General features: G+C 46.8%; 2 protein-coding genes across 3 annotated transcripts in view; both read left to right on the top strand.

The window, feature by feature from the left end:
• The first annotated feature begins 1,735 nt into the window (after positions 1 to 1,735).
• Positions 1,736 to 13,470, top strand: PARP11 (poly(ADP-ribose) polymerase family member 11). Of its 2 annotated transcripts, none has more exons than XM_075275062.1 (8): positions 1,736 to 1,757; positions 3,921 to 4,016; positions 4,316 to 4,447; positions 6,075 to 6,195; positions 6,656 to 6,731; positions 8,152 to 8,355; positions 8,456 to 8,607; positions 10,351 to 13,470. In XM_075275062.1, the coding sequence occupies exons 2-8, from the start codon at positions 4,014 to 4,016 to the stop codon at positions 10,662 to 10,664; spliced, it is 1,002 nt and encodes a 333-aa protein (XP_075131163.1). In that variant the 5' UTR covers positions 1,736 to 1,757; positions 3,921 to 4,013; the 3' UTR covers positions 10,665 to 13,470. The 2 variants fall into 2 exon arrangements, with proteins under 2 accessions (XP_075131163.1, XP_075131162.1); XM_075275061.1 differs by lacking the exon at positions 1,736 to 1,757 and adding an exon at positions 1,763 to 1,846.
• Positions 13,471 to 24,005: 10,535 nt separating this feature from the next.
• CRACR2A (calcium release activated channel regulator 2A) overlaps positions 24,006 to 26,820 on the top strand; it is a 54,129-nt gene continuing 51,314 nt past the window's right edge. The window contains exon 1 of the mRNA XM_075275080.1: positions 24,006 to 24,149. The gene's annotated coding sequence lies outside the window, so the exon portion shown is untranslated. The remainder of the gene's footprint in view (positions 24,150 to 26,820) is intronic.

Raw genomic sequence — 26,820 nt, 5'->3', positions numbered from 1 at the left:
CAACAGCATCTATGGGGTTGTATGCTATTATGGCCCTTCTCATCAGCTCCCTTGTGCCACGATCGGGGTGGCTGATGTGCTGTTTTGGTAACAAGATTCCTAACACCATGCTTGGTGTTGCAGCTCAACCCCATTCACTTGAATGGGAGTCAGTGATTACGTCCCAACTTTTAAAGAACTGAAAGCAGGGGAAAAAAATGCTGCAATGATTTTAGGTATTGTAAGATCTTCCTCTAGCCCTGCCCATGCCCAGTTTGACTCCGCCCAAGAGGTCCTGACATGGTAGCATGCTGCTCGTGGTCCCCGCTCAGTATAATGTTCCTCTTAATATGGCCCCCCTAATTAGATGTTCACAATATAATACCCCTCTTCATGTGCGCTCCACAGCATAATGCCCCCCCCAAATATAATGGCTCTTTTAATATAGACCCACTGTACAATACCCTTCTTAATCGGGTCCCTGTATTATAATGACCAACATGATATAATGGTCCCCTTCATAAGGTCCCCAAAGTATAATGGCCTCCCACTGCCCAGGATAGCAGGTGAGCACTCGAAATCTGGGATTGTCCTATTGTATCCAGGAAGGCTGGGAGGCGATGAACGTGACTGGCACAAAAAAGAGACTGTAGTGCTTATGAATATGGCTACCTCTGCAAACAGCTGACCTGTGGGGGTCCCGGATGTCAGACCCCCACTAATCATATGCTGTTAACACATCCTAAGGCAAGGTCATCAATATACAATTCCTGAAAACCCCTTTAACAGGTTCTGGACCACCCATAGACTTTTTACGACCACTCTGGTGTACCCGTCATTGAGTGCTGTGTATACAGCTATGGAAGACACCAAGATGCTGCCCCCCCCCCACTGACCCAGTGGTCATGTGATCCGTCGGGAATCAGAGACTGTAAGAGTTGCTGGGTCCTAGAGGATCCATATCTGCTCTGCAGCACAGGTTAGGAGGCTGCACTACTCCTGTCTAAATGTATCAGCCCCCCCAAAAATAAAATACTGTTTAAATGCCCCCCCCCAAAAAATAAATAAAAAAAAAATAAAATAAAAATGTCTATTATAACCTTAGGAGGACACATTATATATGTATAAAAAAATAAAATTAATTAATTTAAAAGTTAAAAAAAATAATATTCTATGCCACGCCCACATCACAGGTTCAAGCCCCACCCCCGGCAACACAATACAAAATAAAATTTACAGTACCATTATTTTACGAAATTTTTAATAGTAAAAAAAAAAGTTTTTTTGTTTAAGTTTTCCTGGATTTAAAGAAAAAAAAAAAAGTAAAAAACATGAAAAAATAAAAACAACGTATAAATAAAGAAAAAAAGACCCCAAAATTTTGTCGAATAACCCAAATGAAAAAAATGTCATAAGCTTCAAAACCGCATGTACGAAAAACATGAAATGTGTCCGGTCCTGAACCAGGACTGAAATGGTTAACCAAATTCACGGATTACGGATTTAGGTCGTGTGCCTTGCGGATTTTGTAACCATGGACGGTAAGTCCATAGCTATCCTAGACTAGCGACTTGGCACCACACTTGGGAACAATCCAGACCCCAATAAGCACAGAACTAGAGTGCTGCAGTAAAAAAAGGATGCGGCCCCTTTAAGATGACAGAGCCCCGCCCCGGCTGTGATACATTGTATCTCGTCATCGTGCTAGGCCCCGCCCACTTCGAACGTTCCGTTTCCCTGACAGCTGAGCAGAGCCCAGGAAGTGAAAGCCGGAGCAGGTGAGTGCAGGGCCAGGGGGCGGCGCTGTCATGGTGGCACAGGGAGCCTACAGACATGTATACAGCCCCGGGCACACAACCATCTGGAGGTAAGGAGGGGATATACTATACAGCATATCAGACACTAGGGATCAAGTGGTTATCATAGCCTAGGAAAGCTGGGTGACACCTTACAGATGCCATGGAGGCTCCCAGCTTTCCTACACTTCTGAATGGTAAACCTGAGCAGTATGTAAGTGTGGGCAGTGATAAACCTAAATTGGGGGTGTTTACCCAGCTTTTCTAGAATCCTGAATGGCCAATCTGCAACAGTGATGTGATCAGGGGGTATCTATCACTATATTTACCCAGAATCGGGGTGCAGTGGGGTGTGTCAGGATGTCCAGGGAGTTGAAGTTTCATCACTTTGGGGGGTTTTCAAGCGGGGGTCCGGGCTGGCTCAGACCCCGGGTCATGTGATCAGACTAGCCCCCAGGTTGCTCCAGCTCAGCTCCCCTCTCCTGTGCTATGGGGTCTGGGGGTGGGGGGCGTCACAGCCTGCCTGCTTGAACAAAACAACGGAGGAAAAAAAATTTAATAAAACTCCCTGGAGACCCCCTTTAAGTAATCACCTGTTTACAAGATCGGGATAAGTATCTGACCCCTGGGACCCCTCTGATCATGAGAATGGGGGTCCCTAGTTCCTACATATCTTTAGACAAATTGGGCTGCAGGATGAAAGTTTGACCACCGCTCCTTTTGTCCAGAGAGGTGGGGGACCCCTGAACGTGTCCAATATTGACTATATGATCATAGGGTGGCCTCCTGCTGACAGCCCCAAGACATCAGCTGTAGTCTGTGAGGAACAAGTGCAACAAGTGTTCAATTCCCCTACAGCGCCCCCGCAGGAGAAATGAAGCATTACACCGTTCACATCATTGGCTGTTTGCATAAGAGCCCTTTTACATGGGATGGATGGGGAAATTATTGTTCTTGTATAGAGATCTAGAAATTGCGCCCCCCCCCCCCTCTTCCATACTGTTTGTGCTTCATGGGATCACATGACAAGTGTGTAGGTGTTTGGGGGACCTCTGGAACCTTTAAAGGGGGCAGTAATTGAGATAACCTAATAAATGGATCGTGTAATCGGGTCTGAAATGGTTGTCTGCAATTGTTTTGTTTTTTTAAGGAATAGGCTATAGCTACCTGATTGGTGGGGGCTGCAGCCATTTGGGGGCACATCTGGTCTCAGTACTATACAGTGCATGGAGGCAGAAGTATATAGCTCTGTACACTGTCTAGTGGCTGGTACTGTTACTGTAGCTCTGTCCCATTGATGGTAATGGGGGCTGAGCTGTAGTACTGGTGTCCTGCCACTATACAGTGTACAGAGCAATCTGCTTCTTCCTCAGTGTATAGTACTGGGACCAGGTGCACCTCAGCAGTCGGCTCTGTACACTGTATAGTGGCTGGTACTGTTACTGTAGCTCTATCCCATTGATGGTAATGGGGGCTGAGCTGTAGTACCGTTGTCCTGCCACTATACAGTGTACAGAGCAATCTGCTTCTTCCTCAGTGTATAGTACTGGGGCCAGGTGCACCTCAGCAGTCGGCTCTGTACACTGTATAGTGGCTGGTACTGTTACTGTAGCTCTATCCCATTGATGGTAATGGGGGCTGAGCTGTAGTACCGTTGTCCTGCCACTATACAGTGTACAGAGCAATCTGCTTCTTCCTCAGTGTACAGTACTGGGGCCAGGTGCACCTCAGCGGTCGGCCCCCACCAATTAGATACCATAAAAAAAAATCCTGGACTATCCCTTTAATGCCCAGATATGCCGGTCCAGACTAGAACTCCATAGTGGTTTACTATTGCTACTTTACAAGTAGGTGGAGAAACTTGCGCATGCGCGGCTCACTATAAAGGGGTTGTCCAGGAATTTTGGATGCTGGGGAGAGCGAAACGTAAAATAGTTCGCACTCCAGTGGGAGTCCTCGGCCCACATGACCCCTGAGCGGCCACAGGCGAGGAACCATTGACCTATGTGAGCATATGCTTGCTATGGGTAACAAGGTCCATTGTTATAACTCTCTACCAGTACTGTTATAATATGGGAGCGGTAAATAGCAATATTACCCATAATTCTCTATCTGTCCCCCCCCCTTATGCTTCTATCCTACTAGCTTGATGGCTGTGGTCACCTCATCCCAAGGGCGTCATCAGGAAGGCGAAATACGGAAAGCGAAGTGGTCGTGAGCAGGTTATTCGGACAAGCGATGGTAAATTTCTCTGTGTTCTGTGTCTGATGATTCAAACGCTCGGACCCCCATGGGTCACAAGACCAGGGGGTCCGATCCTTTTTCCTAGGCTCGCCTTGACCATTTCTTCCTATTCCCCATCTATTTGATTGGACTCCATGTAATACCAAATTCTACCTGTAGTGGTCGCTCTTCTGTCAATTTTTAAAAATATTCCTCACGCAACAGTTTCTTTGTATTATCGATTTCTTAGAAAGCTGGGTGACAGCCAATATGGCTACCTTGTAGAACTGTATGACTAATGCCGGGCTATGTTTCAGGTTGAATGTTGTCAACCAACACAAAAAATGGGGGCAACCATTAACATCGATGTAGCTGAGGACATGGACGTTTCTGAAACACAGTGGGGTTGGTTCTACCTGGCAGAATGCGGTAAATGGCATATGTTTGAGGTAAGTGTTGCTCACACACGTCTCCCTTTATAGGGAACAAATATGGATGAGACTTGTTGATACGCAGAGAACGGAGCTGGAAGCAGACAGCTCTGTTCTCTGTGTAGTGGCTGAACTGAGTCACTGCAGCTTAGCTCCATTCTAGTGAATGGGAGATGATCTGCAATACCTGATCTGACCACTACATGGAGAATGGCGCTGTCTGCTTCCTGCTCCATTCTCTGCATATCAGCAGCTTGCTCTTAGCAGCCAGTATTTCTCAGATTACTCAGGGCTTGCTCACGCTAAGGGAAGAGAATGGACAATGAGTCTTGTCAAGACTTAAAGGGGACCTGTCATATGAAAAATGCAGTGTAATGTGTTATAGAGCAGGAGGCGCTGACTAGATTGATATATAGGATTGTGGGGAAAGATTCAGCATTACCTGCCATTTATCCGTTGAAATCTTTGTTCACGCTTCAAAGTCCAGGAGGCGGAGCTATTAGAGGGGGAGGTGTCTCACTAATAGCCCCGCCTCCTAGACGTCTGAACCTACAGCAGAGATTACAATGTATCAATGACAGGTTATACTGAATCTTTTCCCACAATCCTATATACCAGTCTGCTCAGCTCCTCCTGCTCTGTAAGTTGCCACCTGCAGATTGAACAATATTTTACATGCGACACGTTCCCTTTAAACCAAGCTATTCTCGATTTTTGCCACCTGAAAAGAGATTGTCAGCTCTTCTGAGTTAAAGGGATTCTTCCATTAAAATGCTTTTTTTTCCTCACTAATACGTAGGAATAGCCTTAAGAAAGCCTATTCTTCTCCTACCTTTAGATGTCTTCTCCGTGCCTCCGTTCAGTAGATATCCCATTATTCGTCTTTATGCAAATGAGTTCTCTCACAGCACTAGGGGCGGTCCTCAGCGCTCAAACAGCACTGGGGGCGTCTCCAATGCTGCGAGAGAACTCTCCAGCTCCGCCGCCTCCATCTTCTTCAGGAACGGCCTCTCTGCGCGTCTTCTTCCGCAGCTTGGTTTCAACCTTCTAGGCCTAGGGCAGAGCTGACTGTGCATGCCCACAGGCCACTAGAAAATGACCGCTTACTGACTGTGTAAGTGGCCATTTTTCTTGTAGTCACGGGTATGTGCAGTCGGCTCTGCCCGAGGCCTAGCAGTTTGACCGCCAGCGGCGGAAGAACACGCGTGAAGAGGACGTTCCTGAAGAAGTTGGAGGCATCGCTGGAGAGTTCTCTCGCAGCATTGGGGACGCCCCCAGTGCTGCGAGAGAACTCATTTGCATACAGACAAAAACTGGTATTTCTATGAAACAGAGGTGCAGAGAAGACATCTAAAGGCAGAAGGGGTTGCCTCATGAAGACAGCCCCTGTCCTTGTCTCTGGAGCCCCTTTACCCCTATTCTTTAATTTTAGCATTGTACCCAGTCCGTGTAGTACCTGATGCCACCAGGGCTCCAGGGTTGGAGCTGTTCTTCTCAGTGGCTGTTTAGAGGGGGGGTTCCACTTCTATGATATCCATGTGACCTGATTGGAGCAACCCCATTAACTAAAATTGCTTGACAGTGACATTTGTGGGTCCCGGAAGATGTTTACCCCGGATTCTTCTCTTGTCTTTGTGTCTCTCAGACGACGTCCACGTCTTATTGTTCCATAAGCAGCCAAGAGATTGAACAGCACTACAGGGTGAATCCGCACGGGTCCATCAACTTTAGGACCATGAAGTTCAACTACACCTTAGACTTTATAGGTGAGCCGTGTTCTTATATTCTTTATATTGGTCGTTTCGAGTTCCTGCAGAACTACAACTCCCGGCCTGTTGAGAGTTGTAGTTTTTCGAGAGCTTGGTTGCCTCAGGTTAGAGGCCATTGCTCTATGTGATGTTCAGGTTCTTTGCTTGCACTTTTTTTTGTCCACAAGTATCTCCAGCTTTGGTTTACATTGGCTACATACCCTTAAAGGGGTTTTCCAGGGATTTGATTGATGACCTACCCCTAGGATAAGTCATTATTTGAACTTCTATAGGGATCTGACACCTGTCTGGGCAGTGGACCACCCTGAGCAGTCCTTCCTCTTCACAGACAGTTAAACAATAGAGAGTATTCCAGGGAATGGGAGTCGTTCGCTGACCATTTACTCTTTATATGGTGTTTTTGTTGAGTTGAAAAATTTTGCTGAATTTTTTTTTTTCTCTCCTTTTTCTTGTCCAGAAATGAAACAGACCAATTTATGCACCGGAAAACAAAGGCCAGTAAAGCGCGCCCCTTTTTCCATTTCGGCTTTTAGGTAATTGGATGCACCAAATATTATACTGACTGTGTTCAACAATGTCTCATGACTAAAAAGACCTTAAAGGGATTCTACCACTAAATAGCCTTTTTTCTGCTTTAGACGTCGGAATAGCCCTTAGAAAGGCTATTCGTCTCTTACTTTAGACGTGGTCTCCACCGCGCCGTTTCTTAGAAATCCCGTTTTTTACTGGTATGCTAATGAGTTCTCTCGCAGCAATGGGGGCGGGCCTCAGCGCTCAAATGGCGATGGGGGCGTCCCCACTGCTGCCTGAGAACTCTCCAGCGCACCTCCTTCTTCAACTGCATCCTCCCCTTCTCTGTCGTCTTCCTTCTGCGTCATCTCCGACGCCTGCGCAATCGGCTCTGCCAGCGAGACTCTAGTACAGCCGACTGCGCATGCCGGCCGGCGGCCATATTTTCGAGGCCGCAATTGCGCGCTCGTGCACTACGCTCCTCGAAGTCTTCGCCGGGGACAGAGCATACTGCGCATGCTCAGTAAGGCCTGTACAGATCCTCCAAACCTGGATGACTTCACTCGTGCGTCGGAGGTCTGTATAGACCTTACTGAGCATGCGCAGTATGTTCTGTTCGGCGAAGACTTTGAGGAATGTACTGGGCGTGCGCGCAATTGCGGCCTTGAAAATATGGCCGCTGGCCGGTATGCGCAGTCAGCTCTACTAGTGTCTCGCTGGCAGAGCCGATTGCGCAGGCGACGGGGCTGATGCAGAAGGAAGGGGAGGATGCAGCTGAAGAAGGAGGTGCACTGGAGAGAATTCTCAGGCAGCAGTGGGGACGCACCCATCGCCGTTTGAGCGCTGGGGCCCGCCCCCATTGCTGCGAGAGAACTCTTTTGCATACTGGTAAAAACCGGGATTTCTAAGGAACAGCGCCGCGGAGACCATGTTTAAACGTAAGAGACGAATAGCCTTTCTAAAGGCTATTCCGACGTCTAAAGCAGAAAAAATAGCTATTTAGTGGTAGAATCCCTTTAAGGGGGTTGAATTTACCATAATTCATCTGGCGGATTCTTCAAGGCTGATCCAGCAGCCTTCTTGTAAAAAAATGTACTGATTTGTGTCTACAGCTGCTAGGCAAACCTATGTGTTTCCATGCTTACAGACTACGAACAAACTCTGTGTAGTCTGATCCTTTTGTCATAGTCTCCTGCAGCTTCCACACACAAGTTGCTGTAGCACCATTCTCTCTGTAGTGGCCAGATTAGGTATTGCAGCTCCCATTGATTTCATTGGCACCTAAGCTGCACTCACACCAAAAATGAAGCTGTCTTCTTCCAGCTCTATTCTCTGTGTATCAGCTGCTGAGAATTACTAATCTGTGGGGGTGCCGGGTGTGATCTTTAGGTAATATTTTTAGCCTGGAAAATCCCTTTTAGTTCCTGCGTCTTTCTGTCCTAGTTACATCTGTGATAATGGATCCATCCCTCTGCCGTCTCACTGGGAACACGTCAACAACTCGGAGCCCTATCAGCTCATTCCTTTGATCAAGTGTTGTAATGAGTACAACGAAGTAGCCAACCTCTTCGGAGAGTCGATGGATAAGAACCGGATAGCGAATATTCTTAGGATACAAAACCTAGATCTATGGGAGTTTTACTGCAGGTACGTTTTGCTATCATGGTCTCTTAAAGGGGCAGCTCACATTTGGTGTTCTTGTATGTATCCTAATGGTGGACGTATTCCATGGGCTTGTGCTTTATAGAAAGAAAGCTCAGCTGAAGAAGAAGAAGGGTCTGTCTCAGATTGCAGAAGAGATGCTGTTTCATGGGACGAGCAATGAATTTGTGAACGCCATCTGTATCCATAACTTTGACTGGAGGATCAATGGGATCCACGGAGCTGTGTATGGGAAAGGTGAGATCTCCGCTCCTTACTGACTTCATCTAGATCTCTCCTTTAACTCACCCTATTTCTTTCTTCCAGCTAAGTCTTTCATCATATATCATTTCTTAGTTAGCTCCGCCCCCGCTTATATAACTCTCCCCTGCTTATGTAAAACACCCCCTAAGCTTGTGTCCCACCCTTGTTTATATAACAACCCCCATGTCTTGTGACCTGCTATATTCTAGACAGTGTAAACTTAGATCAGATGGTCCTTGAACTGCTCAGGGTGGAGGAAGTGCTGGGGCTCAGGTGACCTTTGTGGCCAATTGCTGGCCTCAGAAGTCACATGTTGGGCAATACCATATGGCTGATCCGTTAGGGGTCCTCTGTTGCCTTCTCTCACGTCATCACAATGACATGTCATGTGACTGCAACAGCCAAAAAATGGCAAAGGGATCCCTCCTAGTGTCAGACAAGAGGAATAGTAATGTCCAGTTGTCAATTTATTTACACACTTCCAGGAAGAATAACAGAGGGACAACACAATAGATAGTTTTAAAAGGATTCTATCCTTAAAATGCTATTTTTTGTCACTAACATTTAGGAATAGCCTTATGGAAGGCTATTCTTCTCCTACCTTTAGATATCTTCTCTGCGCTGATGTTCGGCAGAAATATCGGTTTTCTTTGGTATGCAAATTAGTTCTCTCGCAGCACTGGGGGCGGGCCCAATGCTGCGAGAGAACTCTCCAGCGCCGCCTCCATCTTCTTCTGGAATGGCCTCTTCACGCGTCTTCTTCCGGCCTTGGCTTGAAACTTCTACGCAAGCGCAAGTCGGCTCTGCCGTGAGGCCTCTGGCAAAGCCGACTGCGCATGCCCGCCTGGTATAAGTGGCCATTTTCTTGTGGCCGCTTACTGTGTAAGAAAATAGCCGGTTCCACCAGGTGGGCATGCGCAGTCTGCTTTGCTCGAGGCCTCACAGCAGAGCTGACTTGCACTTGCGTAGAAGTTTCAATTCAAGGCCGGAAGAAGACGCGTAAAGAGGCCATTCCAGAAGAAGATGGAGGCGGCGCTGGAGAGTTCTCTTGCAGCATTGGGGACGCCCCCAGTGCTGTTTGAGCGCTGGGGACTGCCCCCAGTGCTGCAAGAGAATTAATTTGCATACCAAAGAAAACCGGGATTTCTTCTGAATGGCGGCGTGGAGAAGACATCTAAAGGTAGGAGAAGAATAGCCTTTCTTAAAGCTATTCCTACATGTTAGTCACAAAAATTGCATTGTAATGATAGGATCCCTTTAAGGAAAGATGCTTTAGAATTGTTATTTCATGAGCATTAGTGTTTAGTTAAATAGACATGTCCAGAGAGGTGGGAGGACCTCCTTAAAGGGGTTGTGCCTTTGCAGACACTTTTTTGCTGAGGGTGTAACTGCTGGGCCCCCCAATGATCTGGAGAACATGGGACCCAAAAGTCCTTTGTGTATGAAGCCCCAGTATGCTCTATTCACTGCCAAGGGGCTATGTGGTCCTATAGAAGAGAATGGAGCACTGGCCATATAAGTGCACTAGAGCTCCATTCTCCAGGAAGATTTTGGGGTGCTTTAGGGTCCCCGTTCACCTGGTATTATTCCTCCGACCCCCAGTGATCTGATACTTTTTCCTCTATCCTCTGGTCGGTAATGGCAAAACCCCTTTCAGCCTACATTTTTTATGGTGTACGGTCAGCCTTGAAAATTTTAGAAAATTTCAAATTTTTGCTTTTTTTTTTCCTATTTTAGGTACTTACTTTGCCAAGAACGCATCCTTATCCAGCCAGTACTGTAGAAACACCGGCAAGCACGGGCCGACGCTGAAACTGCACGGAGTCACCTCGGACTGCTGTCAGTTCTTCTCCAAGAAATCAATGTTTTTGGCCCGCGTCATCGTAGGCGAACATGCCACCGGAGACAGCAAGTACATCCGACCGCCCTCCAAGGACGGCAGCCTGACTAACTTGTATGACAGCTGTGTGGATAACCCCTTCTCTCCGCTTATTTACGTCATCTTCGACAGCAACCAGATCTACCCCGAATATCTAATACATTTCGACTGACATGTTTGTTTTTGTCTTTATTAGTAAGATGTTAATAACCAAAAAGACTGAAAAAAAAATGGCGCCACCATCAGGTAGGACCAGTAGGATTGTACCAGGTCTGGAAAACATGAACTCGCCAGACCTGCTGGTATCTTCTGGGTCTGAACGTGGATCTGTAAAGCATTTAAAGGGACAGGTCAGCAATTTGTGGTTGCTGGACTTTTTAGGAACTGAAATATAAGATACGATGGATAGTCGCTTACTTGAATATCTGGACGTTACTTGTTCCGTGTGGATTTGTCTAGGAACGTTTCATATTTCTGCCAAAATTCCTTGACGGAGGTTCCCACTTTTTTTTTCGGAGGGCTGGAATTTTTTGTAACTACTTCTTCTAGAAGAGAGCTGTCCTGTGTCGTGTCCAAGGTCCCTGTAAATAATCCGCACCGGAACAAGCCTGTAGGGAGGGTTGAAGATGTAGCAGAGCTGAGTTTGTAATGAGAAGAGCGAACCTAAGTTGTCCTGAATGTTCCAAAAGTTTTGGGTTTGACTCACTTATGAAACCACTATTATACTTGAGGGGGCAGAAACATAGTAAACGTTTATATTACCCTCCCCTCACCGTTTTTGGCCTCTTCCGGCTGACGTCACAGGCTTCAGTGGTCACATGGTGTGTGCCAATGTCCTGATATCACTGCACCGCGTGCGACCACTAAGGCCCAATCACAGGATTTCGCTGTCCATGTGGTCCGTGATGTCACTCAGAAGACTGGAGGAGGACCCCGAGGGTGCACCAGACCCCGTGAGAGAGGGCAAGTACAAATATTATTATAATAGCACTTCCTGTTGGGGCAAGAGCAGATGGACAAACCTTGTGAAATTCGCGCTCCCCCCCCTCCCCAACAACAAAAAAAAAACAATCTTGCATGGGCCTTACGTTACATCGATAGCCCTTTGATTTTAGTGATTACCGCGCAGTGCTTCATTTCTCCTGTGGAGGCGCTGCAGGTGAATTGAACAGCTTTTGCTAAATCTCCCTAGTGGTCCCAGTGGTGGGACACCCTCTGATCAGCCCACTATTGCGGGACCCCACTTTAACACCGTGTTTAAGGGCAGTCCTATGTAAATCTGCAGATTGTACCATGTGACCAACTCAGCTCTGCTACTCCTTGTGCATTTTTATGATTTGACTGTAGACAAGTGAACCTTTACCCTTTAGGTAATGGATCCTAAATCATTCCCCTCTTCATACATTATACATGCCCACAAAGGCAAAGGTCATGCTGGGACTTATTGTGCAATTCAAAATGGCAACTTCCATGGGAAGGTCTACAGAGATGCTACATTGGGAGCGCACTCACTCTTGTACGGATTATATGGTTAATACCGCCATAAGGGTTATTTACGGTATAGAATGCAAGGGATTAACGCATTTGGCTGGGTCACATCTGGACTTAGGGCCTAGGGGTTTAGGGATGGGTCTGATCGAAACCAGCACTCTACTTACCTCCCAAGTCTCTCCGTCTCCCGTCCCCATAGTACAGGTAACTTACCTGTGAAAATGGAGAGGAGACGGAGCAACCCAGGGGTCCGGCTGCTGGTTTGATCACGTGACCCGGGGTCAGAATCGGCCCCAGGTCCAGCTTTAAGAAATACCCAAAGGAAGTAAGTTAAATGAAACTCCCTAGACAACCCCTCACTTTGGGTGGAGTCCGTCTTGGTTTCCAATGTTTGTTGAATGGAGTAGAGCTGAACACTGCCCATTCAGTCCCGCCCCAAAAAGTGTGGGTTTTTTTTTCTCATTTTTAAATTTTTTTTTTATTTTTTAGATGAGCGCTATCCTGGCATATATGTTAAAAGATCAGAGTGGGACGTAATGTAAAGTAGCCTAATCCATTGTCAGATTGTCCAGTAAAGAGTCACAGGATCAGATTTTACGCTGGTACGGCCATTTAAAAATCCAGACTGTCTGATAATCCATTATTTATCAGTTCCCATTAATGAGTAGGGAAAAAAAATTTGGTGATGGAGTCAGAATTGGTTTAAAAAAAAAAATTCTTTCCTCACTGATTCCCTGCCAGTCACTTTCCAATGCTTACCGATTCCCTGCTGGTCTCCGTCTTCTTCTCCCATTTTGACACACAGGAAATGCCCACTCAGCCAATCACTGGCCACAGCCGAGACCTACCTCAGTCACTGGCTGAAATGGCATTTCCTGTGTTTTTTTTAAATTATTTTTTAATCTATTCTTGACCCTATAGTAGAAAAATTTCCTCCTTTATATCCGATTATGACGGAGGCCAAACATGGAGGTATAAAAGATGTCCCACTGTCTAACTGTAGTACAAGACGACGTGCGGGTTCATGTTTTGTGTTGGTCAGTAACAACATAGTTTAAAGGGTGGTACTACAGGTAGGTGTCGATTATCCACATGATTTACACTGCAGCACTTTTTTTTTTTTTTAGGAATAAAACATAAAGCAACCACTAGGAGCGCTGTTCCGTAGGGCATTCCCTCGAAGGACTGAATGGAGACACTCATGCCTGCATTGGTTTACATTTGACAACTTTTCAAACTGAGCCCAAAAATAATTTGCCCTTTTTTTGCCCCCCGAAATGCTGTTACGGTCACGTTTGGTAATTTTTCACGCGGACATTCTCATTGACATGATGAACACGTTTTTTGGTTATCCAGTATTTGGTCTCTGTGAGACTACGGAGTGGAAGACGTTTGCGTTGAGTGAATTGTTTAACTGTAGAGGGCGCTGTGATTCCAGGTGGGCGCACCTTTAAATTCTATTGTTTTCTGTTTTTGCCTGTTGAGAACTCTACAATAAATGTAAATATGTTGTCAGACGTGTGTAATGACTCGCATTCCCGATTCTCATTCTGGGCAGGGCTTAGAAATTGGGAACTTTTTAATTGCGTCATCTGCTATCTTAAAGGATTGAGATGGGAGAGATCTATGCTCACAAAGCCTCATGTAATTTACCAGAGTGAAAAGAGTGTCAGTAGCTCTGGGGGAGTTTCTATGAGTGTTAGTTAGCATCATGTAATACCCCATCTCCCCTGCGGGAGTGCTGCAGGAAAATGAAACTCTTCAAGCTGAATTCCCAGATCGCTGCTAATCGCTGGGGGTCACAACAGTGTGACCTCTGTGATCAGTTCATTGTCAAGAGGACGAGTTGTCCAAAGTGGACAATCACTTTAAGCATGTTTTTTTTTTTTTTTTTTTTTTAAAAAAAAAGCTACTTATCCTTTTTTGGATCCTGGACCATCCTTTCGTAGTATTAGACACAATTCTTGACGTAAAATGTAATAATCCCCCCAAAGATGATAAAATGATGAAAAATAGATGTTTTATAATATTATTAACCTGTTTGAATGAAGAGTATGCAGATGTAGTTGTGATGATTGAACACCAGGTGGCGCTATCTCACTATTCCATTCCCAGTATCAGCCGTGCGTGCTCGAGTGCCTTCATCTGAGTCTCCTGGCCACTTGCTTTGATGTGGAGCCTCTTCTATAAGTGGCGGCCATTTTGCAGCCCATGTTAATTACATTTGTTATATCTTTTTCCCGGAGACGTTGATGCGACTTACGCAAATCGACTTCATTAAGACGACAGAATGTGATTCACATGGTTAACTACTTCATGACCGAGGTACCTTGTACATGACTGTATAAACTACATATGACCCTGGTGTACGTGGGCCCCGAGGTGGGTCCTCTGCCTACCGCACCCTCAGCTGAACACACATGGCACGTTTACCCAGACCCAAAGGGCACTGGCGTCTGCCCAGGTTTGCTGGCGCTGCTCTGCCATATGTCTTTCTGCGACAATGAACTGATTGTATTTTTATTGTATATTGTCTTCAGTACAGGTATTAGAAACCCTAAGGGTTCCCATTAACGCCTGAAGTTTAGGGAAAGGACACGGGGCCCCCCAATTGGATAGTATTTTAGTTTCCATTGACTTCTACGGGAATAACTGGTGTCCAGGTTGTACTGATGGATTTCAATGTGTCAGTTGATTTGTGCTACCATTTGGTGCCACTAGGGGCGCTTATGACCAGTGAGAGTATGGAGTGGGCGAGTCCTTTGAGTGCCCGCTATGTTGGGGCATGTTCACATCTTCACTATTGGGTGGTGGACCAGAAGAATGGACAACAACAGATCCATGGAGACCCCATTGATTATAATGGGGTCCGTTGGGTTTCCGTTAATTTTGTTCTGACTAGGGTTGAGCGATCGGGATCGGGAAAGATCGGATCCTGATTGGCGATCGAGCAAATATCGCGATTGGCTGGAAAATGATCGAAAATCAGATTTTAAAAACAATCCTGAAATCTCAAGATCGGTTCAAACCTACTCCATAAACATAAAGTAACTAGGGTTGAGCGATCGGGAAAGATCGGATCCCGATCGGCGATCGAGCAAATTTGGCCTATATGGCTGTTTTATGTCCTCATAGTGTCTATAGGTAGCTGTATATAGCGGGTATATAGCTGGTTGTGACGTGTCACCGATCCATTAACCACAGAGACTTGCAGTGCTGATCACTAAGTAAACTGAGCACAGACAATCTGCTAATACCTGGGCGGCCACCGGGTGAGGAGGAATTAGCTGTCCTTCCTTATCTGTACACATCCTGCAAGTAAAGATACACAGTACAAGTCCTAGAGTCCCGAATTCTAGGTTTGTCACAGATTCTGGATTGGAGCCTTTGTAATGTAGACATTTAGGTACATGTGATCATGGTCTGTGCTTGTCAACCAAAGGTAGGGGTAGACGGGGAGGACAGTAAAAGCCGGGATATCCGGAAGATCTAGACTGAGTAGTTGGTGACAGGGCAGAGGTCAGCCGGGGTCAACTGTGGTCTGGGTAAGTAATGGGTAATCTATCTATGTATCTGTCTACCTGTAGACTGGTCCATTCCTCTCTACTGCAGGGGTGTAGACTGGTCCATTCCTCTCTACTGCAGGCATGTAGACCGGTCCATTCCTCTCTTGTGGGGGTGTAGACCGGTCTACTCCTCACCTGCATGGGTGTAGACTGGTCCATTCCTCAATTGCGGGGGATGTAGACTGGTCCATTCCTCTCTACTGCAGGGGTGTAGACCGGTCCATTCCTCTCTACTGCAGGGATGTAGACTGGTCCATTCCTCTCTACTGCAGGGATGTAGACTGGTCCATTCCTCTCTACTGCAGGGATGTAGACTGGTCCATTCCTCTCTACTGCAGGGATGTAGACCGGTCCATTTCTCTCCTGCGGAGGTGTAGACTGATCCAATCCTCTCCTGCCTCTTTGTTCCACCTTGACATGATCCATAAGGGTGGGAAGATTAAATAAACTGGTGTTGAGACGCTCCATGGGTATGATGAGTGGGTACGACCTGCTTTGTTTTACAGGGAATCCTTTGTCTGCGGGGCGCGGTGCTGTTTTATTACGCCTTTGTCAATTTAGTGGGTAAACAAAGTCATGCAAAAAGTTGATTTGACTCTTAGTCGTCTGGAAATCACGTGACACATTGCTTAATTCACAAGGTAGCACAATGATGATAATACTTCTGTACATATAGAGGACAGAACATGTCAGTGGGCCACACCTGGAGAACGTCTATCATCAGTCCACAGAAGAAAGATGGCAGACGTCTATTGATGGCAAGGAACCAGCCACTCTACTGGTGTCCAAACATATATACCAAAATTCAGCCAAACCCACCAATATCAGTGGCATATGACACAGTGATGTCATAGTAGGGATAATAGGGATAATACACACAGTGATGTCACAGTACAGGGATAATACACACAGTGATGTCACAGTACAGGGATAATACACACAGTGATGTCATAGTAGGGATAATAGGGATAATACACACAGTGATGTCACAGTACAGGGATAATACACACAGTGATGTCACAGTACAGGATAATACACACAGTGATGTCACAGTACAGGGATAATACACACAGTGATGTCACAGTACAGGATAATACACACAGTGATGTCACAGTACAGGATAATACACACAGTGATGTCACAGTACAGGGATAATACACACAGTGATGTCACAGCACAGGGATAATACACACAGTGATGTCACAGTACAGGGATAATACACACAGTGATGTCACAGTACAGGATAATACACACAGTGATGTCACAGTACAGGGATAATACACACAGTGATGTCACAGTACAGGATAATACACACAGTGATGTCACAGTACAGGATAATACACACAGTGATGTCACAGTACAGGGATAATACACACAGTGATGTCACAGCACAGGGATAATACACACAGTGATGTCACAGCACAGGGATAATACACACAGTGATGTCACAGTACAGGATAATACACACAGTGATGTCACAGTACAGGGATAATACACACAGTGATGTCACAGTACAGAGATAATACACACAGTGATGTCACAGTACAGGGATAATACACACAGTGATGTCACAGTACAGAGATAATACACACAGTGATGTCACAGTACAGGGATAATACACACAGTGATGTCACAGTACAGGATAATACACACAGTGATGTCACAGTACAGGATAATACACACAGTGATGTCACAGTACAGGGATAATACACACAGTGATGTCACAGTACAGGGATAATACACACAGTGATGTCAGTACAGGATAATACACACAGTGATGTCACAGTACAGGGATAATACACACAGTGATGTCACAGTACAGGGATAATACACACAGTGATGTCACAGTACAGGATAATACACACAGTGATGTCACAGTACAGGGATAATACACACAGTGATGTCACAGTACAGGATAATACACACAGTGATGTCACAGTACAGGATAATACACACAGCGATGTCACAGTACAGGGGTAATACACACAGCGATGTCACAGTACAGAGATAATACACACAGTGATGTCACAGTACAGGGATAATACACACAGTGATGTCACAGTACAGGATAATACACACAGTGATGTCACAGTACAGGATAATACACACAGTGATGTCACAGTACAGGGATAATACACACAGCGATGTCACAGTACAGGGATAATACACACAGTGATGTCACAGTACAGGATAATACACACAGTGATGTCACAGTACAGGGATAATACACACAGTGATGTCACAGTACAGGATAATACACACAGCGATGTCACAGTACAGGGGTAATACACACAGCGATGTCACAGTACAGAGATAATACACACAGTGATGTCACAGTACAGGGATAATACACACAGTGATGTCACAGTACAGGATAATACACACAGTGATGTCACAGTACAGGATAATACACACAGTGATGTCACAGTACAGGGATAATACACACAGCGATGTCACAGTACAGGATAATACACACAGCGATGTCACAGTACAGGATAATACACACAGCGATGTCACAGTACAGGATAATACACACAGCGATGTCACAGTACAGGATAATACACACAGCGATGTCACAGTACAGGGATAATACACACAGCGATGTCACAGTACAGGGATAATACACACAGCGATGTCACAGTACAGGGATAATACACACAGCGATGTCACAGTACAGGATAATACACACAGCGATGTCACAGTACAGGGATAATACACACAGTGATGTCACAGTACAGGGATAATACACAGTGATGTCACAGTACAGGGATAATACACACAGTGATGTCACAGTACAGGATAATACACACAGCGATGTCACAGTACAGGATAATACACACAGCGATGTCACAGTACAGGGATAATACACACAGCGATGTCACAGTACAGGATAATACACACAGTGATGTCACAGTACAGGGATAATACACACAGTGATGTCACAGTACAGGGATAATACACAGTGATGTCACAGTACAGGGATAATACACACAGTGATGTCACAGTACAGGGATAATACACACAGTGATGTCACAGTACAGGGATAATACACACAGTGATGTCACAGTACAGGATAATACACACAGTGATGTCACAGTACAGGATAATACACACAGTGATGTCACAGTACAGGGATAATACACACAGTGATGTCACAGTACAGGATAATACACACAGTGATGTCACAGTACAGGGATAATACACAGTGATGTCACAGTACAGGGATAATACACACAGCGATGTCACAGTAAGGTAACTCCATTTAATGCTGTGTAAATAAAACTCTCCCTCTTCTTAGTTGGGGTATAATCCATGAGGTTCCTATGTGGTGATATTGGTGTTAGATATCCTGAAGTATATACAGTAACATATAGGGGGACAATGAGAGAGTCTTCGGGCTAGTTCACACGTGAACTGCCCGCGCGGGTTTTGACACAGAGAGAGCCGCGGCGAGCCGCGTCTCTCTCTTGTCAAAACCTGCCCGCCGCGACCATCGCTGTCGCGGCTTAACCCTCTGCTGTCGGCTCAAATGAATGAGCCGACATAGGAGGGAGCTGCCGGGGGCGGAAGCCACGCGGCTGAGCCTGCGCGGCTTCCGCCTGAAGAAAGGACATGTCCTTTCTTTTCTCCGCTAGCGGCAGCTCGCCGCTAGCGGAGAACAGAAGCCCAGCGGTCTCCATAGACCACCATTATAAGGGGAGGTTTTGGACGCGAAATCCGCTGTCAAAAACCTCCCCTTATACTCACGTGTGAACTAGCCCTTCTGTTTCTTTGCAGATGGAAACAGTAAAATTATTATAAGACAGCAGGACGTGAGGATGGGTTGGAGGCCAAGACCCATGAAGAGCATTGAGACTTGCAAAAGAAACCCACAGACCAGTTGTTTCCATCACAGAGTCATTTCTATACAGAATGTGAAGCCTTAGGTGGGACCTCCCAGAGGACAAAAACTACTGCAAAAAAATCATTCAGTGCGGTTGATACTTCCTTGACAGCAAAGCTAATAAACCACAAGATGTAAAAATATACCTGAGTGTTCTGAGAAGTCTCCAATACTCTCTCATAAATGTCCTTCAAGTATAACCAATATTATTCTCGGGACGGACTCAACAAGAGTCCAGGAATTTTTGTGGTCACTTCCCATTGATTCATCATAGACACTGCAGTGGGGCTAGAGGGTTATTATTTCTTCTCAAATTTTTGCCCAAAATATGGGCCGATGTGGCCTCTGAGGAAGTGCGGTGAGATGTTTTGCTGATTCTTATAGTTGGTAAGATATGGCATGGTGGTACAGAGGTTAGTAGTGTGTAATATTTCTCCCGGCTGAGATTGCCTAAGGTGATCTAGGGCAACTAACGGAGCATATATATATATATCCTAGCTTCTGCCTGTGACTTTGCCTGCAGGTTGTTGCCATTGATGATCCGCCTATATTCAGCAAATTGCTGCTGTCGATGGTTTGCCTGCTCCAGCACTTTGGCAGCTCGCAAGCTGTCCTGCTGCTAACCTTCTTCTTCACACCGTGCCTGTGATTGTTCCAGCATATCAGCAGCTCGCTGGGATGCCATATAATGAGCATGTTGTTGGTGTTGATGATCCGCCTGCTGCTGCGTTTCAACAGCTGTCAAGCTGTCCTGCTGCTGAAGTCGTTCCTCGCTCTGTGCCCGTGATTGTTCTGGTATGTCAGCAGCTCGCTGGGACACCATATAATGAGCGTGTTGTTGGCGTTGATGATCCGCATGCTCCGGCGTTTTGGCAGCTCTCAAGCTGGGCTGCCGCTGAACTTGTTTCTTGCACTGTGCCTGTGATTGTTCCGGCATCTCAGCACCTCGCTGGAATGTCATATAATGAGCATGTTGCTGGTGTTGATGATCCACCTACTCCAGTTTTTCTGCAGCTGTCAAGCCGGCCTGCCGCTGAACGCATTCCTCGCGCTGTGCCCGTGATTGTTCCGGCATCTCAGCAGCTCGCTGCGATGCCATATAATGCCTATCTTTGTGTCGAATTTCATTCAAATCCGTTCAGCTGTTTTTGCGTGATTGAGGAACAAACATACAAACACACAAACTTTCACATTTATAATATTAGTAGGATATACAGTATATATGTTTAGGTTTAGTATAGCAGATACATGGGTGGGACGAGTCCTGCATTGTTTATGAGAGTGTGAGAAGGAATTAGTGAATACCATATGGATCCAAGGTCTTATATAATATGGAAACTTCTCCCTTAATAACCTCCATGGTCACCTCAGGATATGAACTATATTTAGTTAATGGTTCCCAAATACAGAGTCTCCGATCTTCTGGTAAACTGTGGTGAACGATAACTGCGCACAGGTCACATAAGACGTCTGTCTTGCTCTTCTTTGTCACCTTTTATCCAATGGCAGGATTGCGGCGGCCTATAAGCCTCACGTGAGGGTATATGTACTCCGGGGATGTGGGTTTGGGGATTCTTGAGGTCACGGTCGCTCTGGGGCCCTCATGCCAGTTGGAAAGCCCTGACGAGCCATTTGGGGCAGATTTTAGCTTGGGGCCCAGAAGTGTGAGCTAAGCTCCTGGATATGTGCACAATGCTCGTAACATGCTTCTAGTTTACAGACGTGAGGTCACCGCTAGGAAATTATAGTCAATGCCAACCCGGCTGTAATTGGAACTATTTAAAGGGAATGTGTCACCAAAAAATAGCCTACTTTTTAAAGCTATTGTCCTAGAACCCAGGTCACCACTAAGCAGGATTTGGCTATTGCTCTGATTCCAGGAGACCGCTACTATACCGAGCCAGGGGTGATAATGGGCCCCCTCGCCACAACCTAACCAGGCCGTACGGGCAGCCTCTCCTATAGCATGCCCCTTCCTGCCATGTGGGCAACCTGGGACATCAGTGGGCTGCAGTCTATTATCAGTTATGAAAGGATCCGACATTGCAGAAACCTGACAGAACATGACTGCCATTATTCTCCAGATTGAGGGAAGGTTAATGGGGAGGATCCCCCATAGACTATAGTGTCCCCTAGCTGCACCCATATAGTATAGTGCTCCCCAGGTCCCACATATTATAGTAGACACCAGGTCTTTCACGCTACAGTTGCCCCCTGGGTCCATCACACTACAGTTCCCCCCAGGTCCCAGTCACTACAATTCCCTCTAGGTCCTTCAAACTACAGTGCCCCCCAGTTCCCACTCACTACAGTTGCCCCCAGGTCCTTCACACTACAGTGCCGCCCAGGTCCTTCATACTACAGTACCCCCCAGGTCCTTCACACTATAGGACCCTCCAGGTCCTTCACACTATAGTACCCTCCAGGTCCCACTCACTACAGTACCTGCCAGATCCTTCACACTACAGTGCCCCACAGGTCCTTCACACTATAGTACCCTCCAGGTCCCACTCACTACAGTACCCTCCAGGTCCTTCACACTATAGTACCCTCCAGGTCCCTCACACTACAGTACCCCCAGGTCCATCACACTATAGTACCCCCCCAGGTCCCTCACACTACAGTACCCACAGGTCCCTCACACTACAGTACCCCCAGGTCCCTCACACTATAGTACCCCCCAGGTCCCTCACACTACAGTGCCCCCCAGGTCCCTCACACTACAGTACCCCCCAGATTCCTCACACTACAGTACCCCCCAGGTCCATCACACTATAGTACCCCCCAGGTCCCTCACACTACAGTGCCCCCCAGGTCCCTCACACTACAGTACCCCCCAGATTCCTCACACTACAGTACCCCCCAGGTCCATCACACTATAGTACCCCCCAGATCCCTCACACTACAGTACCCCCCAGGTCCCTCACACTATAGTACCCTCCAGGTCCCTTACACTATAGTACCCCCCAGATCCCTCACACCACAGTACCCCCCAGGTCCCTCACACTACAGTACCCCACAGGTCCCTCACATTACAGTACCCCCCCAGGTCCCTCACATTACAGTACCCTCCAGGTTCCTCACACTACAGTACCCCCCAGGTCCCTCAAACTACAGTACCCCCAGGTCCATCACACTATAGTACCCCCCAGGTCCCTCACACTACAGTACCCCCAGGTCCCTCACACTACAGTACCCCCAGGTCCATCACACTATAGTACCCCCCCAGGTCCCTCACACTACAGTACCCCCAGGTCCCTCACACTACAGTACCCCCAGGTCCCTCACACTACAGTACCCCCAGGTCCCTCACACTATAGTACCCCCCAGGTCCCTCACACTACAGTGCCCCCCAGGTCCCTCACACTACAGTACCCCCCAGATTCCTCACACTACAGTACCCCCCAGGTCCATCACACTATAGTACCCCCCAGATCCCTCACACTACAGTACCCCCCAGGTCCCTCACACTATAGTACCCTCCAGGTCCCTTACACTATAGTACCCCCCAGATCCCTCACACCACAGTACCCCCCAGGTCCCTCACACTACAGTACCCCACAGGTCCCTCACATTACAGTACCCCCCCAGGTCCCTCACATTACAGTACCCCCCAGGTTCCTCACACTACAGTACCCCCCAGGTCCCTCAAACTACAGTACCCCCAGGTCCATCACACTATAGTACCCCCCCAGGTCCCTCACACTACAGTACCCCCAGGTCCCTCACACTATAGTACCCCCCAGGTCCCTCACACTACAGTGCCCCCCAGGTCCCTCACACTACAGTACCCCCCAGGTCCATCACACTATAGTACCCCCCAGATCCCTCACACTACAGTACCCCCCAGGTCCCTCACACTATAGTACCCTCCAGGTCCCTTACACTATAGTACCCCCCAGATCCCTCACACCACAGTACCCCCCAGGTCCCTTACACTACAGTTGCCCCCAGGCCCCTCACACAACAGTGCCCCCCAGGCCCCTCACACTACAGTGCCCCCCAGATCCTTCACACCACAGTACCACCCAGGCCCCAGTGCTTTTTAATTTTTTTCTTAGTTTTTTTTCTGGTACATATTATTAGGTAGGGGCGCACTGCCAATGTTCTTGCCTTGGGCCTATAAAGGTTGGGGACCCCTGCGCTAACCAATACATCACAGAGTACAAGTCATATACACAGTACAAGATGTACAAAACCTAAACAACAACAGCGAACGTAAACCAGTCTGTGTCCTACAGCGCCGAAGCTGCGTCTAACCGCACGTGCAGTGTGAACAGTGGCTGAATGCCTCTTCTGCTTATCTTTACAACTTTCCATATGGGACAAAGAGGAGAACAGGCAGGTATTTAAGGTGCGCATGCGCCCCCACCTTACAGAGGTTCTGCCATTGGCTTACATTTCGGACATTATGTAATTTCCTAACAATCCTTAAAGTGGTCATAGAGCGGGGCTTTCCTAGGATAGTAACTCTATCGTTGTCAGCCATAGTCCCTCCCCGGGGCCGGCCTGTCCTCGCTCACTACTTTCACAATGCCTGTTGTTCTAATCCTCCCACAACTTTCTACACTACAAACAAATCTCCCATAGACTGAGGCTGCAGGTGAAGTTGACGTTCCTCCAGCCCTGACACATGTGGACACATGACATCTTCTCCGCACTTCTCCTCGGGATGGACATCTGGAGACCCTGAGCTTCCTGCACTTGTGCTGTCAAAGTAAGTAGCAGAACCTTGGCACGTTGTAGAGATTTCCCTGCTGCGTCTTTTCCACCGGTGCTGGCTGATGGGCTGAAGCTTGACAGTCGGCGCCTGCCAACAGCTGTTCATGGCGTCAGCAGATGTTCTAGGGACGCACCTGTTTACATGGGGAGAACTTAGCAGCAGCAGTTTATTATCTGTCTCAGGTATATAGGAATGGACTGATCACTGCGACTATAGGATATGGGTCAGACCATTATAAGTGTGGTGGGGGTCAGGGGCCCATGACCCGTATGGCCCAGGTGTCTCTATACTGCTCTGGCCATGGGATACCCGCTGTAAACTAGAACACATTCATTCTGCAGAGTTAACTCATTCATTACCATCAGCCCAGCAATTTTTTTTGTCAAATTCTCCATTTAGGCCCATACACTCATGCTGCTGCAGAACCTCATAGTATGCTAGTCTATGAGACGCCATTGCGATGTCCGCCTGAAATGGGCAGATGAAAAAGTCCTATAAACACCCATTTCAACAGTGGGCTCCATATGTGTTTTAATGGTCTGTCTGTCCGTTGTACTGGACCTCAGACAGACAAGAACAACAGACAGCCGACACTACTGTAAACCTAGAGTCAGCTGCTGCAGAACATTATAGTACACAACTCAGCTGCTGCAGAACCTCATAATATACACCTCAGCTGCTGCAGAACATCATAATACACCCTCAGCTGCTGCAGAACATCATAATACACACCTCAGCTGCTGCAGAACATTATAGTACACAACTCAGCTGCTGCAGAACCTCATAATACACCTCAGCTGCTGCAAGACATAATACACCTCAGCTGCTGCAAAACATCATAATACACCTCAGCTGCTGCAAAACATCATAATACACACCTCAGCTGCTGCAGAACCTCATAATACATCTCAGCTGCTGCAGAACCTCATAATACACATCTCAGCTGCTGCAGAACTTCATAATACACCTCAGCTGCTGCAGAACATTATAGTACACAACTCAGCTGCTGCAAAACATCATAATACACCTCAGCTGCTGCAAAACATCATAATACACACCTCAGCTGCTGCAGAACCTCATAATACACACCTCAGCTGCTGCAGAACATCATAATACATCTCAGCTGCTGCAGAACCTCATAATACACATCTCAGCTGCTGCAGAACTTCATAATACACCTCAGCTGCTGCAGAACATTATAGTACACAACTCAGCTGCTGCAAAACATCATAATACACCTCAGCTGCTGCAAAACATCATAATACACACCTCAGCTGCTGCAGAACCTCATAATACACACCTCAGCTGCTGCAGAACATCATAATACATCTCAGCTGCTGCAGAACCTCATAATACACATCTCAGCTGCTGCAGAACTTCATAATACACCTCAGCTGCTGCAGAACATCATAATACACACCTCAGCTGCTGCAGAACCTCATAATACACACCTCAGCTGCTGCAGAACCTCATAATACACACCACAGCTGCTGCAGAACCTCATAATACACACCTCAGCTGCTGCAGAACCTCATAATACACACCTCAGCTGCTGCAGAACATCATAATATTAATATAATAGGTTAAAGAGTTTGTCCTGTCAATAACTGCTGGTCTTCCTGGTTGTAACATTTCCTCCTCCATATTGTGTGCCTGTTGGATTGTCACGGCAGTGTTCACATTGTTGCGCAGTTTCCTGATAAGTCGCCCTGTGTTCGCCTGTACATTACATGCACTTACAGGTACGCTGCCTTGAGAACCTGCTTGTCCGCTTGCTGAACCACTTCCTTTAAAGGGGCAGAGCTCTAAGAAAAGCAGATCTTGGTAAATGAGTCATTAAAGGATCTCAGCAACTTAAAGGAAACGCAGACAGATCCTAGAAGGAGATATCGAAGCGTTGCGGTACTCGTGACTGTACGAGAGGGTTTACGGGATGTCTCATCCTGGGGGACAGTTCTATGACATTGGATAATATGTATGCTTGCTCACGGGTAGGGTATCCTGGGTATAAATCTTCCTTGTATTAGGTCACATAGGCCTAGATGTGGTCATACATATTACATATCATGGGCAGATTTGCTAAGACTGGCATATTGTACGCCAGTCTTTAATAAAGGCCGTGACTGGCTCATGGAACAAGTCCCCGGCCCCTTTATAAATCACCAACACGCCCCGGCTGCCTCTACTGCTGAGATTTAGCTATTTTTGTCAATATCCAAGTTAGCTCTTTGGAGCACTGAGGGCGGTGTCATTGCTCCAAACCGTTCCTGTACATAAAACAGCAATATCTCGGCATCGGAGACACCGATTCACAAGGGGGAAATAAATTATGATTCAGGTGACCCTAAGCTATCTATCTGGCTTTTACGCTGGGCTCTGGTGACACTCCCTTTAAATGTTGCCAGTAGACCAGACACCCCTTTAAATGGAATGCTTTAGGGTGATTGGAGCAAGATTTTTATTATTTAAAGGGGCTTCCCGTTAATAAAACTTTACCTGTATCCGACAAGTTATGTGTCTCATCGCTGGGGGTCCGAGCACTGGGATAAAGGGGATCCCTGAGTGCCTCATGTGATGAGAACTAGTGTGCAGGTATGGCCATTGCTGATCTTACTTCTATGTGGTTGATGGAGAGTAAGTTAGGTTCAATAGAGGGTGAGGGTCT

Source organism: Leptodactylus fuscus, chromosome 5 (assembly GCF_031893055.1).
Source record: "Leptodactylus fuscus isolate aLepFus1 chromosome 5, aLepFus1.hap2, whole genome shotgun sequence".
NCBI classification, from domain to species: Eukaryota; Metazoa; Chordata; class Amphibia; order Anura; family Leptodactylidae; genus Leptodactylus; species Leptodactylus fuscus.
The sequence above is the reverse complement of the archived record's forward strand: the minus strand, read 5'-3'. Positions and strand labels throughout refer to the sequence as shown.

Excerpts from the sequence above, each read along its gene's own strand:
- PARP11 (XM_075275062.1), top strand. Across the intron at positions 6,196-6,655 it reads CTACACCTTAGACTTTATAG|AAATGAAACAGACCAATTTA; the intron begins GTGAGCCGTGTT and ends TTTCTTGTCCAG. Across the intron at positions 8,356-8,455 it reads CTATGGGAGTTTTACTGCAG|AAAGAAAGCTCAGCTGAAGA; the intron begins GTACGTTTTGCT and ends TGTGCTTTATAG.